The following is an 18,945-nucleotide window of genomic DNA, read 5'->3' as shown; positions in this document are numbered from 1 at the left end:
AAGCTGGAAGTGAAGGAACCTCAGAAAAAGCCCATCCCATCTTGATGTGATAGTACGCATCTTGGAGGCACACCGAGCACATCCAATCTTATCTGCAGAACGGGCAGAATGGAACTGAGAGTGACCATCAGGAATTTTGTCTTGACAACTGACAGGTTTAGGATTGAAAGATCCAGGATGGGTCTTAAGGCCCCCATTTTCTTCGGCACCAAAGAGAACCTAGAATAGATGCCTAATCTGGACTGGTCTGGAGGGATGGGTTTAATGATTCGCTTTTCAAGCAACTTGGAAATTTCCACTGCTGCCTCCTCCCAGCTGTATGGGTGGGATGTCTGGGAGGTGTTTGGGGAGAGACTGGGGGTTGAAGGAAGGGAATCTAGTATCCTATGGATATAATCTGCAACACCCAATGATAGTCTGTGATGGACTCCCAGGCTGATGGGTGCAGAGAAGACGTACCCAGACGGCCTCCAGAGACAAGCAGTTGGGCAACCCTTCAGAGCTGCTGTGTGGGCCTGTCCGGGGATGAATCCCGAGACCCATGGTCACTCAAACCCCCTCTGTCATGAAGACGGCATCTATCATATCCTACTCTACCTCCAGGGGAAGTGGAGTCCTGAGCAGTGTGGGAAGTACCCTGGCACTTCAGAACCACATCTTCACCCCACGCTGATTCTGGGAAAAGGATCATTATGGGGTTGAGAAGCGAATCCCAACGGCAGACAAGGCCTTCCCGTCTTTCTCACCCTGAACTAGGATGTCTCAAATGGTCTTACCAAAGAGTGTGGAACCATCCTTGGGGGCATTTGCAAATGACGCCCTGAAGGGCTCAGAGAATGCAAAAAGCCAGATCCAAGCATGACAACTGATGGCAATGCTGGTTACAGCCACCCAAGAGACACCTTCAGTAGCGTGTGACAGCAGCCTCATGGAAGTGTTGGATATCTAAGTTAGGGTGGTCATATGGGATGAGAACACCTTCTCTGCAGACATGGACCCTGGGGCAGACTAAGTGACCTCTTTGACCAGGTCCCACTGTAGTCTGATCACGTATCATATACTTCAGTGCACCCTAGACAAACGTGGCTGAAGCATAAGCCCATTTCCAAAAATGGTCCATGGCCTGAGACTCCCGGCCCTACGGATGGACCACAGAGCTATCCTGAGTGAGCTCTTTCTTGGTGGCCGCCGCAACTACCATGGCATCTACCTGGGATCCCTTAGACCAGTGTTGCCTGTCTTATGGGGTGCTGAGAACTTTGTCAGGGCACTTGGGAATAGGTTCCACAGTGTCTGGTTCCTTCCATGCCCTGGATGAAATTAAGTCCACAAGGGGATCAGCAGGAGGGATCGCCCGGGAGGTAGAGGGTCCTGTGGCAAACACATCCGGGAACATAGACTTATCCAGGTTGGGTTTTCGGACAGACCACCAACCACACTGGCACAGGATTTCCATGATGTCTCCGAAGGAGAAATCATCTGGGGGTGACCAAGGGGAAGCTTCCCCTTCCTCCAAGTCAGTGTCTTCTCTGAGGGACTCTGGTGGAGAGTCCAAGTGCCTCCTTTTGCACGTATGTTTCTGAGGGAGCTCCTCAGGGGGTTCTCTAGGGAGGACTTAAACCTCAGGCAGCTCCTGGGGGTGGGGGGTGGGGGACTCCCTGGAGCAGAGTGGTGGCAACAGGCTGTCCCTGAGGTGGCAGGATGACAGATTCTGGACTAGAAAGAGAGGGAGCCAGAATGGACTCAGAGAAGGATAACATCAAAGGGTCTCGAGGGAGCCCAGAGAATCCTCTCCACCATATCAAAAGCAGAGGGTGAACAAATCCCCAAGGCTAAGGGGAGTAGCACTGGATCCCATCACCCTCTGCATCTATGGGGGAGCCGGATCAGAGTCTCCAGGTGCCGAGATTCCAAGTGGAAGGGCCAACTCTGAAAACCTTGAAGCCGATGCCATCCCCTCGGATCCAGCTCCGAACAGGTCGGAGCCAAGCCACTCAGGGCAATAGTCTGCATCAAGGTACCTGGACCCACTGGCACCGACCCCCTCAACATCAGGTAACCTCGGACCCGAAGACTCCAAAGCCGGGGGTCAGATTGGAGAGGGAGCAATGGGAAGAAAGGTAGACTGCATGCTCCCAGCCCCAGAGAGGGAGGGGGCAGGCAGGACTCCTATCTGGATCTGGTTCCGACAAATCTCCGCATCATCCTGTCTACCTCTGCTTCAGAAAAAACTACAGGTGGACCGGATGGAGGAATCCACCAACACAGCCCTGGAGTGGTGCCAGGGAGAGGCAGATTAGAGGGTTCAGCCCAGACATCCAGCGAGAAATGAGGTGACCGGAGCCAAGGGGAACCCGGGCTGGGATCCTGGCAGGATTTGGCTGGGAGCTCGGCTGAAGCACGGTCGGGGGACTGCTTTCTTGGCCTATCTCGCTCCTTATGGCAATGTTTCACTCCATTCCCGGCCTTCTTGGCAGGAGGTTGAGTCCCAGAGGCTAGGGCAGAGGAAGATTAGGTGGAGGCCTCAGGAGGAGGGGGAAGGAGGCCTTTGAGAATAAATTTGTTCCTCCTGTGGATCAATGTGCAGGGGTTGAAGCTCATGCAGATCGAACAGGAGGGGTCTAGGTGAGGGACCCCCAGACACACAACATGGAGTCTGGCCATCAGAAGGGAGTAGCTAGTGGCCACACACAGCGCATTTTCTAAAGCCCAGCTTGGATGTTTCAGCCATGGAAGTAGGAAAAAACCCAAACACACATACACACACAGACAGGGAAAGTGGTTAAGTGAGACCAAGTTTTTTATTTTTTTTGAGAACTGATGCCGGATCGCAAAAAGGGACACAGGTAGGGTAAAGAGTTGAGAAGAGAGAGATAAAGGAAGATGAAAGATTGAGAAAGAAGCCAAAAAACTTTCACCACTAAGGAAACTTGGAGCCGATGGATCATGCTGCTGTCTGAACGTGCAGCAACCAAGATCTGAAGGGAGGAGGGAGAGGGGTGTTATGGGTAGGGGAGGAGCTTGGATCCGATGCTGGAAAATTAGGCCAGGTTAGATCCATACCAGATCCGTATTTCCTCAGGTTGAAGATCACATGAAAACAACAATTTCAATTCTATAATTCAAACTGGAAACAAAAGATGACGCAACGGGGGGGTTCAAAAAAAGAGAGATTGGGAACATGGATGCAGATTCAAGGAGAACAAAAATCATACAGAATATCGTATTCATAAAGCAGCAGAAAGTATTCCAAGAACTAAACCAGCACAAGAATGAAGACAGATTCTGCTGATAGGCATGACTGTGGTTAGGGATACAGAATAATAGGCAAGGGGGGGGGGGCTTGAATTTATTGGAGAAAAGTGGCAAAGGAACCAAAGTATTGGGAGCAAATAACTAGAAAGGGAAAGGTAATAGAATAGGACAAGAATTTATTTGGATTCAATGTTAGAGTTTGCCTTCCCCATCAAAGATTGCTGGAGTATAGGCAAAGAGAAAGAAACGGGGGGGGGTTCCTAAATGCAAGACCAACACTGGTAGAGTTTTTGTAGAATGTAGAACAGAAGCTGCCATTAAAAAGGAATACTTAGTAAAGCGTACAAAATACTGCATGATAATTATAAGAATCAGAAGGGCTTAGAAAGGATTGGAAGAGAAACTGGATAAGCAATTACAAAGACAATGGGGGAATATACGTTCATCTCCCAAGTATGCAACAAAGTCTAGAAGATTTAGGATCTTTGCCTGGAAGGGTTTACATAGATATTTTTACAACCCAAGTAGACTAAAGAATTTTTCCTCATGTGGATAGCAAATGTTTGAAATGTGACGGGCAAGAAAGAGGTGGCTAGGAACACATTTTTGCAGAGTATAATGAGCTGGCACACTTTAGGGATTCCCTGCAGACCTTTGTGTCGAGATGCTGGGTGAGCAGCTTGAGGATTTTTTTGAGCTATGAAACAGAATCGGAATTGTCTAGATATAGTAAAGCCTTGCTGAGTCTAATTATGGTGGCTGCCAAAAAAGCAATTACTAGAAAATGGAAATCAAAGTCTAGACCAACTTTACTAGAAGTAGCAAGTACAGTAACAGATAAAACTGGAATTGGGATCTTTTGAAAATGTAAGGAGCAAGCTACATGGAAAAAATGGGAATTGTGGGAACAATATATGCAAAGAAGGAACAAGGTTTAAGAGGCAGTATGTGAAAGAGCCATATAATGCTTAATTAACAATGACTGGATAGATAAGTGATGTATAATGTTTGCAACTACAGTTGTTTCAATGGTGCCTGTGATGTATAATGTTTGCAACTAAAGTGGTGTAATTTTTTCATTTATATAAATGTAAGATTGCCTAAATCATATGTAATAATTTAATAAAGATGTTTATTAAAACAAATTAATACCATAATTTTATCAGGATAAAGTCATAATAGTCTCTACACTGAAAATCTCACACATTCTAATTTAGTTAGTGAATTTGTTTTTCTTTCTAGCTGGTTTACAGTTTTACCCATCAGAACACAAAACAAAAAAAGAAAGTACTACAAACGTCCACCAGATGGCACATACCATGCCAGAATACATGTATCTAAACATAAAAACAGTACTTTCTGGAGCATCTCTAGCACTTCTTTGCAGAGTGAAGCAAAAACCCAAATGTTTTATTTTTATTTCCATCTCCATTAGTCACACTGAAATGAGTGCAGGAACATCCAAATGTCACGGACTATTCAGCACATTATAAACAAATGTGTAAACAGCATCACTACTTTACAATATCAGTTTAATATATTTGCAGGTTTTAAATAATTTCTTATAGTTCACTACTAAATCATCAAATCATGACACTTGATCCTTATTTATGCACCTTGGATACCTTAACAGGGCTAGGAATCTTACAGCACTTACTGGTAAATATGCAGTCTCTTTTCAAAGTGTGCAATCATCTTCAGTTTATAATCCATAAATGTTTATTTTGACTAAATTTATACTGCTGTACAGCAAAAAATACCAATGTCACTCTGCAGAGCACCTGCAAAAAAGAGCAATGCAAAGTCCATTACAGCCGTATGTTGCACATTGTTTGCTAAAGACGTTTTGCATTGCACAAGCTTTGGTAAAACTGTTAACCATGCTGTAAAGTTCAAGTAAGCTAGGAAAAAAAATATTTCATTTTCATGCCTGTGTATTTGTCAAAATTTAATTGTAGCTCACTTCACAAAATATGCAAGGTTTCTATATATCCCCGGCAAAAGTGTAAAATAGAAAGTTTTGCAAAAACCATCAAGACACCCACAGTTCTTCAAAATTATAGGTCCTGGGGAGAAACTGATAGACAACTTGTAAACACACTATTAACATGTAAACGTTTAGTAGCTCCTACACCAACATGAAATACGTACTAAATATAACAGAATTAGATGTTAATGAATATATTTATTACACTTAAAAACTCTCTCTCCCGTTCTTGTGTCATTCAGCACTTGTTTTTGTACCTGTCTTTTTACAGGATCGGGTTGCTATCCCGAAGCCCAAACTTGAAAATTCACCTTCTATATATTGATAAAAAGATGGTCTGCAACTACAGTTATAGAACAAGTAATCTCCGTGGTATCCCCAAAGTCTCAAAACAACCCACTAAAGTGTAGTGGGTCCAAAAACAAAACAGTGTAAGAAACTTCTCTGTGTGGAAGATTTTCAGTCCATATATTTCTAGTTAATCACTGTATATTAATCAGATCAGACAATAGTAGTAGAAGTAGCAAACGTAAACTCGTCAAGTCAAAACAAAACAAAACAAAAAGTAATAGAATATATACAACTGTACAGCATTACTAAGTATTCAAAAGCAATCCAAGCAAGGCAGGCAGTCTGTTTCAAGTCGAAAATCCTTTAAGTACACAGACAAGCGATCCAAGTAAAACAAATATAGAGTAATAATTTCCTCACAAGCTTTCTAAATATATATATATATATATATATATATATATATATATATATATATATATATACATACTTTTTATCAGGCATGGGAGTGGTTTATTGTGCTGTAAAACAAAGTGTTATTGGTACACCTGTTAAATTCACACCCCTTCCCCCATCAGTGTGACATTCGAGCTGGTCCTGCCCTACTTAGTAACTGTCATAATAATATATAACCCTTATGTACTTTAAATAAAATTTATAATGATGTTGTACCTCATATTTAACCAAATTAAGTAGATTATTAAGTCTGTGATTTTATCCAAGACAATATACTACATGGCTGGAAATGTATCAACCTTAGTTCATTTGGCAATCAAAAAATATATAAATATATACATATACATTTTGCATGTAAAAATCAATTTCTATTTTCATAACCTATTGTTAAAGATCACTTTCGTCCTTCTAGACTTCTTCAGGTCTGTGTACAAGAACCCTAAAAACCTATATAATTGTATAATTAGTTAGTATTGTTATTACACATCATTTTGAAAAAAGTGGAAAAAAGAACCAGAAAAAAATAAAAATAAGAAAAAATGTATGTATGATGATGGAAACAAAATATACACTTAAATTTCAACTGATTTAAAATGGTATTTAAAACCAATTTGTAGAATAAAATAAAATGAAATACAATTAGTCATGTAAACAATGTGGCAAGTTTCTAAGTTCCAGTGCACTTTTAATTGAACAGTAGTAGTTTAGTCCAGGCTTCCTAAAAGAGTTCAGCTTTAATTGCCACGAGTTCACGTTTCTCCAAAATATTCGGGATGTCTCCTTCAAGATCACCCATGTCTATGCGATCCAGGATCTGGAACTTAAAACCTGTGTCTTTTATGAAGAGAAAGGTGTTTGGCTAGTGCATTATTTTTACATCCAGAGCGGATTTCTGACAGATGACATGAAATCATACGCTTGAGTTTATTTACAGTCTTGCCCACATAGAATGCATCACATTCATTCAGAGATTCAATGGATTTTTTGAAGAAAATAAAAAACATTACAGTGGAAGCTGACAGTATTTTGGTAACTATTGATGTGGAATCCTTGTACACAGTGCTCCCTCAATTACTGTATAACAGCAGTTATGGAGTCTTTTAAGAAACAATCAGGGTACACAGGCAAAACTGCAAAAGTTAAGCAAGCTCATTAATCTTGTACTGGACTTCAATTTCTTTACTTTCAATGGCAAACACTACAAACAAAAAACTGGTATAGCAATGGGGGCTGCCATGGCTCCCAGCATAGCTACCATAGCCCTGGGCAAATGGGAAGAGGACTGTGTGTTAAACAACTCAGACTACATGCAGCATATCACATGCTACTTACGTTTTATTGACGATGTCTTTATTGTGTGGGAAGGTGACACCTTGCAGCTTGGAGATTTTATCACTCATCTCAATCAAACAACCCCCTTCCTTGAAGTTTACCTCTTCCCATAGCTGTACTTCAACCACTTTCTTAGATATGCAGATTTCCAAGGACAAGAACAGAATTACCATTGATCTATTCAGAAAACCAACGAGGGTTAACTTATTACACCACAGTAAAAGTCTACATCCTACAAAAAACAAATATAATGTAGTGAAATCCCAAGGCTATAGATTAGCTCGAATTACCACAGAGATGGAACCATTTTGAGAAACCTGAACTTAGAGAATGATTTTCTAGTGAGAGCCTATGAAAGTCAGATGTTAAACATCCTGGAAAACCCATTATACAACTGAAAAGGACTGAAGCACCTTCAACTCAACCTCCCCAGTAGAAAAATGTTAAGTAATTCCACAGAGAACAACAAATGCAAAAATAGCTGCATCCTGACATACACTTTGGATTATCACAGTATCAAAAATATTATTGAAGAAAACTGGGACATTGTCACAGGAAACCCTTTTCTGATTAACATCTTAGGTGAAGCCCCATCATTTGTTTATAGGAAGGCCAGGAATATTAGAAGTTTTGTTGAATTTAAACCTAGACTGTGTGAGAAAAGCACTAAACGATGTGAAACTAATTGTACATTTTGTATATTTATACAGCAAGGTGATAGTTTTCATTGCCCTTATTTAAAGATCATTAAAACCAGTGCAGGGGGCGATTGTAACACTAAAAAAGTAATTTACAGGGCACAGTGCAGTGAATGTGATGCATTCTACGTGGGCAAGACTGTAAATAAACTCAAGCGAAGGATTTCATGTCATCTGTCAGAAATCCGCTCTGGATGTAAAAATAATGCACTAGCCAAACACCTTTCTCTTCATAAAAGACACAGGTTTTAAGTTCCAGATCCTGGATTGCATAGACATGGGTGATCTTGATGGAGACATCCCGAATATTCTGGAGAAACATGAACTTATGTGGCAATTAAAGCTAAACTCTTTTAGAAAGCCTGGACTAAACTACTACTGTTCAATTAAAAGTGCACTGGAACTTAGAAAATTGCCACATTGTTTACATGACTAATTGTATTTTATTTAATATATTTTTTTCTACAAATTGGTTTTAAATACCATTTTAAATCATTTGAAATTTAAGTGTATATTTTATTTCCATCATTTTAATTTTTTTTTAATTTAACATTTGTTGACCGGGAAAGTCCAACTAGGTTCCACAGATCTTGTTCTGTTTTCAGTGGAGGCCCGGGGAGAAATGCTCCAGAATCATGTCTTTAGAATGTGGGAGGAAACCGGAGTACCCGGAGGAAACCCACACGAATGCAGGGAGAACATGCAAACTCCACACAGAAGGCACCCCAGCTGAGAATCAAACTGCAGAACCTCTTGCTGTGAGGCGACAGCATTAACTGCTGCACCACTGCACCGCCCTACATCATAATATATATATATATATATATATATATATATATATATATATATCTATATATATATATATATATATATATATATCTCTCTATATATATATATATCTATATATATATATATATATATATCTATATATATATATCTATATATATATATATCTATATATATATATCTATATATATATATCTATATATATATATATCTATATATATATATATTTTTTTTTTTTCCCAACTTTATTCAAAATGATGGTAATAACAATACTAACTAATTATACAATTATATAGGTTTTTAGGGTTCTTGTACACAGACCTGAAGAAGTCTAGAAGGACGAAAGCGATCTTTGTTAACAATAGGTTATGAAAACAGAAACTGATTTTTACTAGCAAAATGTATATGTATATATTTATATATAATTTTTGATCGCAAAATGAACTAAGGTTTATATATTTCCAGCCATGTAGTATATTGCCTTGTATATAAAATCACAGACTTAATAATCTACTTAATAATTTGGTTAAATAAGATGTACCATTAAAGTACATTAGGGCTATATATTATTATGACAGCTACTAGGTAGGGCAGGACCAGCTCGAATGTCACACTGATGGGGGAAGGGATGTGAATTTAACATGTGTACCAATAACACTTTGTTTTACAGCACAATAAACCACTCCCATGCCTGATAAAAAGTATATATATATTTAGAAAGCTTGTGAGGAAATTATTACTCTACTTTTGTTTTACTTGGATCGCTTGTCTGTGGACTTAATAAAAGGATTTTCGACTGGAAACAGACTGCCTGCCTTGCTTGGATTACTTTCGAATACTTAGTAATGCTGTAGAATTATATATTTTCTATTATTACTTTTTGACTTGACGAGTTTACGTTCGCTACTTCTACTACTATTGTCTGATCTGATTATATACAGTGATTAACTAGAAATATATGGACTGAAAATCTTCCACACAGAGAAGTTTCTTACACTGTTTTCTTCCCACACAATAAATACATCATCAATAAAACGTAAATAGCATGGGGTATGCTGTATGTAATCTGTGTTGTTTATTTATTTATTTTATTTACTTAACATTTGTTGACCGGGAAAGTCCGACTAGGTTCCACAGATCCTGTTTTCAGCGGAGGCCCGGGGAGAAATGCTCCAGACGCATGTCTTTAACACAAAGTCCTCCTCCCATTTGCCCAGGGCTATGTTAGCTATGATGGGAGCCATGCCAGCCCCCATTGCTACACCAGTTTTTTGTTTGTAGTGTTTGCCACTGAAAGTAAAGAAATTGAAGTCCAGTACAAGATTAATGCGCTTACTTAACTTTTGCAGTTGTGCCTGTGTACCCTGATTATGTTTCTTAAAAGACTCCATTAGCTGCTGTTATACAGTAATTGTGAGGGAGCACTGTGTACAAGGATTCCACATCAATAGTTACCAAAATACTGTCAGCTTCCACTATAATGTTTTTTATTTTTTTCAAAAAAATCCATTGAATCTCTTATGTATGACTTATTCTTTTCTGCTAGAGGTTTCAGCAAGTAATCAAGGTAAATGGCTGTGACCTCAGTAAGGGAACCTCCACTTACTACCACCGGTCTATAAGGTGGGTCTTCTCTGTTCTTGTGTGGCTTTGGTATTCCAAATAAGTAAGGTAAACGTGGGCATGGGCTCCATAAATACTTAAAAGATTTTCAGTGATAAGTTTTTCTTCCTATAATGTGGTGAGATTAGTGTTCCATAAATCATATGCTCTTTTTATGTTATCCATGGTAAATAACTCAAAATCTGTTATCCTCCAGCATGTTTTCTATCTTTTGGTTGTAGCTAGTGGTATCAGTCACAAGTATACCTCTCCTCCCTTGTCTGCCTTCATTACATGCCTGGATTTATCATTGCCTAGCTCAAGCAATGCTTTTCTTTCTCCCTGTGTTAGGTTATAAAGTTTTTTCTAAGGAGGTTTTTTTAAGCAGTTTCCTGATATCTGTCTCACACTTCACTTCGAAAGCAGCTAGTGTTTGATGTAGTGGTGGACAATAGCTGCTAGGCCTTTTTATAGTTTCATCAATAGGCTTATTTTCAGTGTCATTACTTTTGCCATGAAACTGTACCCTTAAGTTGAGTTTCCTCACAAACATTTTAAGGTCTATCAGTACCTGAGCAACCTCACTCCTGCAGCTTGATACAAAATTAAGTCCTTTGGACAACACACTTTTTTTCCTCTTCAGTCAGTGCTTTAACAGAGTGGTTCCAGATAAGTGGAGCACCTGTTATTGTGGTACCGGTTGTTTTTGTACCGGTTATTGTGGCTGGTTCCTCCGTCTGAGCCTGGGACCTGGGTTGTAGTAGGGGTTCCAGTCGGAATTGCCCAGATATTGTATTTCCTTCACCCCTGTCCACTGTTTGCTTCTCCTGTCTCCCTGGGAGTTCGTGGATAGAGTATGAGACCTCTGGAATTCCTCCTCTGCTTTCTGGAATCTTGGTGGGTTGTAGTAGTATTCCCCGCTGTGGCTGTGGTATGGGGGGACCTGGTAAGAGGGACAAGATCTGGGGCTCTGGTGGTGGTTGTTCTTGTTCTGGTACTGGCTTTATTATTAGTGTGGTGTTCGATGACTGTGCTGTCGATATTTGTCTTCCCGAAGAAATTGATCTCTGTGAAGGTGCTGCTGCTCCTGGTAGCTGGACTGTCTGTAGTCCCGGTTGTCCTGGTAGTCCTGTAATTCGTCCTGTAGAACTCTGTCAGTTCTGGTTGCCGCTGTGGCTTATGTTCCGGTCCTGATCCTTCTGTGATGTCGAAGGCTTCTGCAGAGTGTTGATAGCCAGAGGGGATTGTGATTGTGGGGAATGAGATGTTGGAGGGGCAGTCTCCTGGTGGTCCTGTATTGTGCCCCTGTCTGGTTTTGTGCGAGGATCTCCCCTGGGAAAATCCCGTTGAGGTCTGCTGGCATGGTTATACTTTCCCTTATATCCCCTGTAATAACTAAAACCTTGTCTGTTGTTGGTTCTCTTGTTGTTGCTGTTATTATTGTACTCCTAGTAAGTCTCCCAGGATCATCTTTGTCCAGTTGATCTCGTTTCATTTTATTAATCTTTCTTTCTTTAATGGACTGCTCATACAGTTAAAGCTGATCAGTGAATATCAAAATCATGCCCTGCAAAGCATTTTAATACCTATACTGAGGAGAGTGACTGCCGTAAAATGTTCTACGTAATTCTAAATAGCAGTATATAAACACACAATTACAGGCTGTTGATAAAACAGCTTTATTTTACTGATTACCTCCCAAAAATCTTTATACACTTACCATTTACACATGCCTGTATGGGCACTAATTTTTTCATAAGCTTACACAATGCTGAAAATGTAAATGTTCCTAATTCTGCTGTTTGCACACTAGCTTTGGGAGGCTCACTGATGATGTCATGGGATATGCTTCTGATGTGTGATGATGTCAGCATGTAAATAAAAAAATGAAAACAAAAATCGGGATTTAAATTGGCCACTTGGGAATTTGTGGCACCCTATTTCAACCCCAAAAACAGTAAATACCAAGGAATTCAGTACAGTTGAGAGGTATGGACCATGATAACATACCTTAAGAAACTGGGAGTTGGTTTAAAACCAATGAATATGCAAATCTCAGTCACAGTTCGGTAAAGCAGGTTAATTAGCTGAAAAAGTAGTCCGTTGAACATTTTCTTGATTTCAAGTAAATTAAAAAATACATACCACTGAATGTGTTGTAAATATTTTTGTTTTGCCACAGTGTACTAAACAACCACTTGATTGGGTCTCGGCAGGATCATAGTAAGAAGAAATCAGATTTGTCCATGGTGATATAGCTTCAAGTATATCATTCGTAATGAAACACTGAGCTTCCAAGTCACTGCTTAGATTGTCCAGACCTGTAGATGTCAAATGGACACCGAATCAAAACAAAGCTTACTGATTCAATTATATGTGCAGCATCAATTTTTTTACACACAGCAACTAAACAGGAAAAACAGAGAGCCTCCTAAACTAGTAAAACAATTGTGAAATCGAACACCAAACTGATGCCACAAGGTAAAACTACTTAACAGACATTTCCATCTCGTTCTGCATCGCTGCCTTTCTACATGTGAACTAGACTGGTTAAAGGCTGCATACAAGTTAAAAACATATTTGCAGCAGACACCAATAAATAACAGTTGAAGGAGCTACACAACTCCAAGCACAAAAACTATTTTTACAAATGTAAGACTGTAAATTAGAAAGTGCTGATTAAAGTGATTTGGCCAAAAACAGCCAAAAGTTTTAAAATAGCCCACATGAGAGACTATTCTTTTAAAGATATACTTTCTCTTGCCAGTATGTTGCTTCAGAGCAAAACTTGATCTGTAACAAAAGACACTTATGTGAAGTACTAAACATAGCTAAAAAGCTCAAGATGGGACTCCTATATTCATTTTTTGCTCATCTACTGTCCAGTGTCAGTAGTGCTTTTGACAGTTTTACACAGTACACAGATAGTAGCCTGAACTTTGGCATGTGTCCACAGTGGTAAGGAAGTCTTATGTGACAACTTTTAAGTAAAGGTATGGCATCCAGATCCAAGGAAATTATAGTCCCATTGTACTTGGCCCTCATTAGACCATTTAATCAACTACAATGCATCATTTGACATGTACTTGATTAGGCACTTAAAGCAGCTAGAGCGACCTCACTGGTTCCTCAAAAAGAAAATACAGGGCTGTAAACATGTCCTGTGCTGCTAGAGTAAAGGGATAGAGCTTTTAGTCTGGTCTCCTACCAACTATTAAGGGGTGACCTATGCCTGACCTACAAGGCACTCACAAATCCAGCCCTGATGGAGCTGCTGCACATCCACAAGTCAAACAGCAACAGGGTCACCTGTTCTAGGGATCTAAACTTAGACAGCGACTCAAACAAAATATGCCGGACAGACAGATAAGTGTCTCAAAGATGGTACATTCGTTGGAACAGGCTTCCTATTCACATTAAGCAGAGCCCTTTCCCTGGCCCAAGTGCAATTTGGATCAGTGGATTGGGAACCGCAAATTCACACCAGGGGTTAGTTCCTGTCCCTTATTAATTTAAGATACTCAATGCATAGGCACAAATCCAGGTCTCCTTGCCCCTAGGTGCCATATACTGGGTAAAATTAGGTTATACTGGCTAGGCCTGCATCTCCTATAAATCTATGAACAAAACTGTCAAATGTTTTCCCATGCAATACTAATACCTGTCTTACTCTGAAGCTACACAAATGTGACTGTGTGCCTTATACATAAGGAGCTCTAAAGTGAACTTTGTGTAAACATTGCAAATATGAACAACTCACTTCATTGTGGTCCACTACACTGATGCCCATTTCAACTGCAAACAAATTACAGTGGAGAATCTGTTCACATTTTTTCTTCATACTGAAGCAAAGGTTTATGCCAAACACCTGTACTACCACCAGTCAACCAGCTCAGAAGTACCTGTACCAAATTATTCAAACACATTTTAAGGATAAAGAAAGCAGTTGGCCTACTTGAATAACTAGATAAGAGGAAGCTCATCTCTGCGTGAAAATGCTTACCTGGAATTGTGAATTTTACAATTTCTGAATTCCAGTTTCTGGATATATACAAATAAAGATATTGCTTGAATTTAACAGAGAGAGATATCAAGTCTTATTAGATGAGATTATTACAAAAATACCCACCGCTCAAGATTAGATTTATTATTTATTTATTGACATTTGATTACTGGGAAAGTCTGACTGGGTAGAATCACATTTTCAGCAGAGGTCAAGGGAGAAAAGCTATTACAAAACATTTTAAGAATAATATTTTTACAATCTTCAAAACTAAAACAAAAACATCTGCAGTTTAAATAATAAATTAGACATAATATAAAAGCATTGGTTAAGAATCCATACATGGTATATGACAATTTAATATTTAGAGAAATGTTAGACATTTTGTAGAGAAATTAAAGGTAAGTTAGTCTAATACAAACAGGAATTGCAATATGAATATGAAGTGAGGGAAAAACAGAGTTATGGGATGTGAAGGCTGCCAGCCTAGCCTGATAAGATTTTGGAGATAATTATGTCATCTGTAAATATTAATGTAACAGTACACTCTGCTGTCAGAAAGCTGATCAAGTAAAGCATGTTGTGACCCTTTGATCTAAAGTCGGCTCCAGGCGGTCTAGATGAAGACATTCTTTCTATTGTTTTAACCAAGAGTTAAATTGCTAGATTTAAACATGCAAACATATTTTTATTTCTCTGCTTCCTGACCAGCTGCAAAATAACAAAAGGAGATGTTAAGAATGTAAATGTAGTTTCTGTGAGCCTGGGAACCCATGGAAATGTGAGGAATGATGTAATGGGAACCAGGAATGTGATTTAAAAAAACAGAAAGAATCAGAGCTTTAAGCATTTTTTCTTGACCATCCAACTCATCAGCACTGCCTGTGCTCTATACGCCTCTCAAGACATCTGCAACAACTGGAAAGACTGCAGAAATACCTCACTAAAAGAATCACAGGCCTAAAGCAGATGCGCTACGCTGACCACCTTAAAAAACTCCAGCTATACTCTGTCGCATATCGTCTACTCAGAGGCAATCTCTGCTTAACATACAAGGCCATGTCAAACCCAGAGCTGTTGGACATGCTACACTTAAAGAAATCCCAATCCCTCAGAGCCACACGCTCCAGGGATCTAAACCTTGTCATCACAATAAACAAAACATGCTGGAGGGATAGGTTCCTGACCCACAGACTCCCCAGACTCTGGAATAGATTGCCCATACATGTCAAGCAGAGTGCCTCTTTGGCCCTCTTCAAAAGGAACCTTGACTATTGGATGGGAGAAAGGAAATTCACCCCGGGGATCACGTCAGTTGCCCTGCTAGACAGGGGTCCAAGGAAGTAAATAGTGTGGGAAGAAATAGCCAGGGAATTGTTATGGCTAGGCTTGTATTGGCCCTAGGGCTGATAGCCTAGTACCAACCTATGAACCTATAAATGTATGTTTTACTAGTGGATACTGGAAAAGAAAAGGTTAATCCGAATCCATCTAACTCTGAAAAATTGTAAGAAATTAAATTACTTGATTTAGGCCATCAAGATTGTATCTTACATTTTTGATTGCAGCCAGAGACAATGTCTGGGAAAACAAGGACCAGGAATCCAGCTGTATTGTCTCTAGCAGGGAACTAATTGTAACTCTGGAAGGTTGAAATTATTTGACTTCCAGAAGCTGCAACAGATCTTAGTAAAGCTCTATGTGTATGCATTATTGACATATATGTGCTAAATCCTGGCAGCTTCTAGCCAAGGGGTAATACGGAAACCAGAAGTCATATGACCCAGACGTGTGTGATGTCACTCTGTAAGCCAGCTCTGTAATGACATTTTAATACTAGACAAGACTGAAGTCTCATGGCAATCTCTTTTTGGAACCTGACAAAGAAGGACCCCTCACCTACTTCATATTGCCTTGCTCTAGTAAGTGAGCTAGGGATTAGTAATTCTTTAAATCAGTCAGGAAAACAGTGACATTAGTTAAGTACTGTTTTTCTGCATCTTTGTGAATCTATTTTTAATATTTCCTGTGCTTGAAACTCTGTTTATTGTAAACAGATATTTAGTATTTTCATGTTCTTTTTTATTATTAAATATATTTAAACTTTTTATTGTGGCTGGTCCATTAGAGAATACTTTAACCTTTGAAAGTACTTGTATTTGGTGACTGTGGCAACTCCTGGAAGCTTTACTGCATTGTTCAAAACACTACCATTTGTACTAATATTAATTTCACTCAGTATCACTGGGTACCCTTGCAAGACCCTTTGAGTAGCTGGCTTTGGAGTGTCTGGTGGCAGTAACTACCTTATAGTCTGGGCAGAAGGGGGCATAGCTAGTAAATCTGTGCCAGCCTTTCCTAGGAGAGAGAGAGAGAGAGAGAGTGTGTGTGTGTACATCAAATCTCAAAGTGCATGTCAGCTGTTTGGAGCAGGGACACGAAGCACTGGTTTCACAGAGAGGGTGCTGGAGGACTTGACTTGGAGACACTACTGAGGACTGAACTCTATAGCTTTGCCAGTGGGGAGTCTTATGGGGACCTGAAGGGAGACAGAGAGAAATCCAGACCCCAGACTGTGTGTGTTCATTGTGTGCCCTTAAGGGAAATTGTGCTTTATGCAGATACAAGCAGTATTTCCAGATGCAGCTATCTATCTTTGGTCCAAGTAAACTTCCCTCGCCAGTGTCAGTGGTGAGAGTTCAGGCTCCTTTATTACTGGCCCAGAGTGGGGACGTCACACTTACCATGACAATAGATGTTTTAAGAGGACTGCTGCAGTTGCCCAAGCTATTTGGATTATATCCTGCCAAGGATATGACCACTGACCAGCTTTCAAAGTTTCAGGACACCTTTCACATACCTGAACCACTGTGGTGCTTGAGGAGAGCCACATGAAAGCAGTTGTTAGTCTGCCAAAGGTTTCAAAACTTTCTTGGCTCAAAAAGAGGTTACAGCCCTGAAAGGAAAATACCAGAAAAGGAAAAATTCAACATGTAGCATAAGTAACTGTACACAAAACTGTATTTATATTCATACACTGGCAATAAGCCAAAAAGAACTGTGGGGTTGGGTTAGGGGAGGGAGGATATCCATCTTGTAAAAGTCAGAAAAAAGAGTAATACAGTTTTCCAAGTGAAGAACTTCAACTCAGTCTGATGAACTGATTCAAATAGAATAACTTGGCTCCAACAAGGAGCCACCCATTTTATAGGTGGATGAATATATAAAACCCTTTTCAAAATCCACTTGACTTGAGGACAGAAATAAAGGGGAGAATCTAAAAGCAGAGAAGAAATGTCTAAGACAAATTCTGATGTAAGACTAGGAAAAACCCATAGATAATAAACTTGCATACATTCTAGAACTAGAGGCATCTTGGCCTTGAAATGGTCCTGGTTCTTAACATGGCACAGACTAAATTTTTTTTTCCACATACGCATGTGATGTTCTAGTAAGCATGTTATTCAGCTCCTTTATCCCTTCTGCATGGCACTGAAACTATCAACCAGGCAGTCAAGTGAAGCGTCTTCAGGACAGGGTACATCAAATGACCCCTGCTTTGTGTGTGCACATCCAGTCTGAGGGGAAGACTGTGGTAACTGCCCTTGGCCACTGTCAAAAGAGTGTACACAGCCACTGTTGCCTAGGCCAAAAGGGAGGCACCACCAATATCTTTGGGGATCCTTCTGGTTCTTTAGAATAACACTGGATCTCAGTGGTAATGCATGCAGGAATATTTCCCATCAGTGGGAATGACAAAGCATCCAGCTTCCAGGTCTGTTTGCAGGGAATCCTGGAATTTAATTTCTTTAACTGCCTGTTTTGAAAGGAGGCAGATGGCTGTATTTGAAGTGTTCCCCGCATTTGAATCAATTTCCAGAAGACCCCCTGGTGTAGTTTCCATTCCTGTGGGTTTGTCCTTGTCCTGCTCAGTTAGTCTGCAATAATGCTTTGCTCTGATGGCATGTAAGAAGTCAGACAGTAAAACTGAGCTGTGTTGCGACCTCAAATGCCACCACCGCAAGTCTGCAAAGAGGGCAAGATCTGGAAACTCTTCCTTTGTTTGTATACCACATCACCATGGTGTTATCTGTGATAACTTGAAGAATACATGTAGTAGAATAGGTAGCACACTCACCTTTGGCAATTATCCTGCTGACACTGCAGTGCAGTATTAGGGGTGCTGCACTCCTGAGTGTGCTGTTCTTCAGATGAGACATTAAACTAAGATGCCATCCCACATGCAGGTGGCTATAAAAGATTACACAGCACCTGTCAAAAAGAGTAGGGGAAGCTCCTGATGCCCTGACCAAATTTACCTTAGAAGTATAAATGCACCTTGGGTTTCCCCTGAAATAAGGCCTCGCAAAACAAACCTAACCTGGCCAAAAAACAAACGTCCTGGAGACCAGAGTTGACTTAAGGCCTGTAGAATATGGCTTACTGTGAACATATGTCTGATATGTGTGTGCCTTTTTATGTCCTCTGTTTCACAGACCTTGTATTTACACCTCTTTTGAAAAAGCCCACCCCTCCAG

General features: G+C 40.0%; 1 protein-coding gene across 1 annotated transcript in view; it reads right to left on the bottom strand.

Annotated features, from left to right (window-relative positions):
- MYO19 (myosin XIX) overlaps positions 1-18,945 on the bottom strand; it is a 1,187,636-nt gene that overhangs the window by 346,153 nt on the left and 822,538 nt on the right. The window contains exon 14 of the mRNA XM_044054569.1: positions 12,550-12,725. Coding sequence (XP_043910504.1) covers positions 12,550-12,725 — 176 coding nt within the window. The remainder of the gene's footprint in view (positions 1-12,549; positions 12,726-18,945) is intronic.

This window comes from Protopterus annectens, chromosome 13.part0 (assembly GCF_019279795.1).
Source record: "Protopterus annectens isolate FY-2018-M chromosome 13.part0, PAN1.0, whole genome shotgun sequence".
NCBI classification, from domain to species: Eukaryota; Metazoa; Chordata; order Ceratodontiformes; family Protopteridae; genus Protopterus; species Protopterus annectens.
The sequence above is the reverse complement of the archived record's forward strand: the minus strand, read 5'-3'. Positions and strand labels throughout refer to the sequence as shown.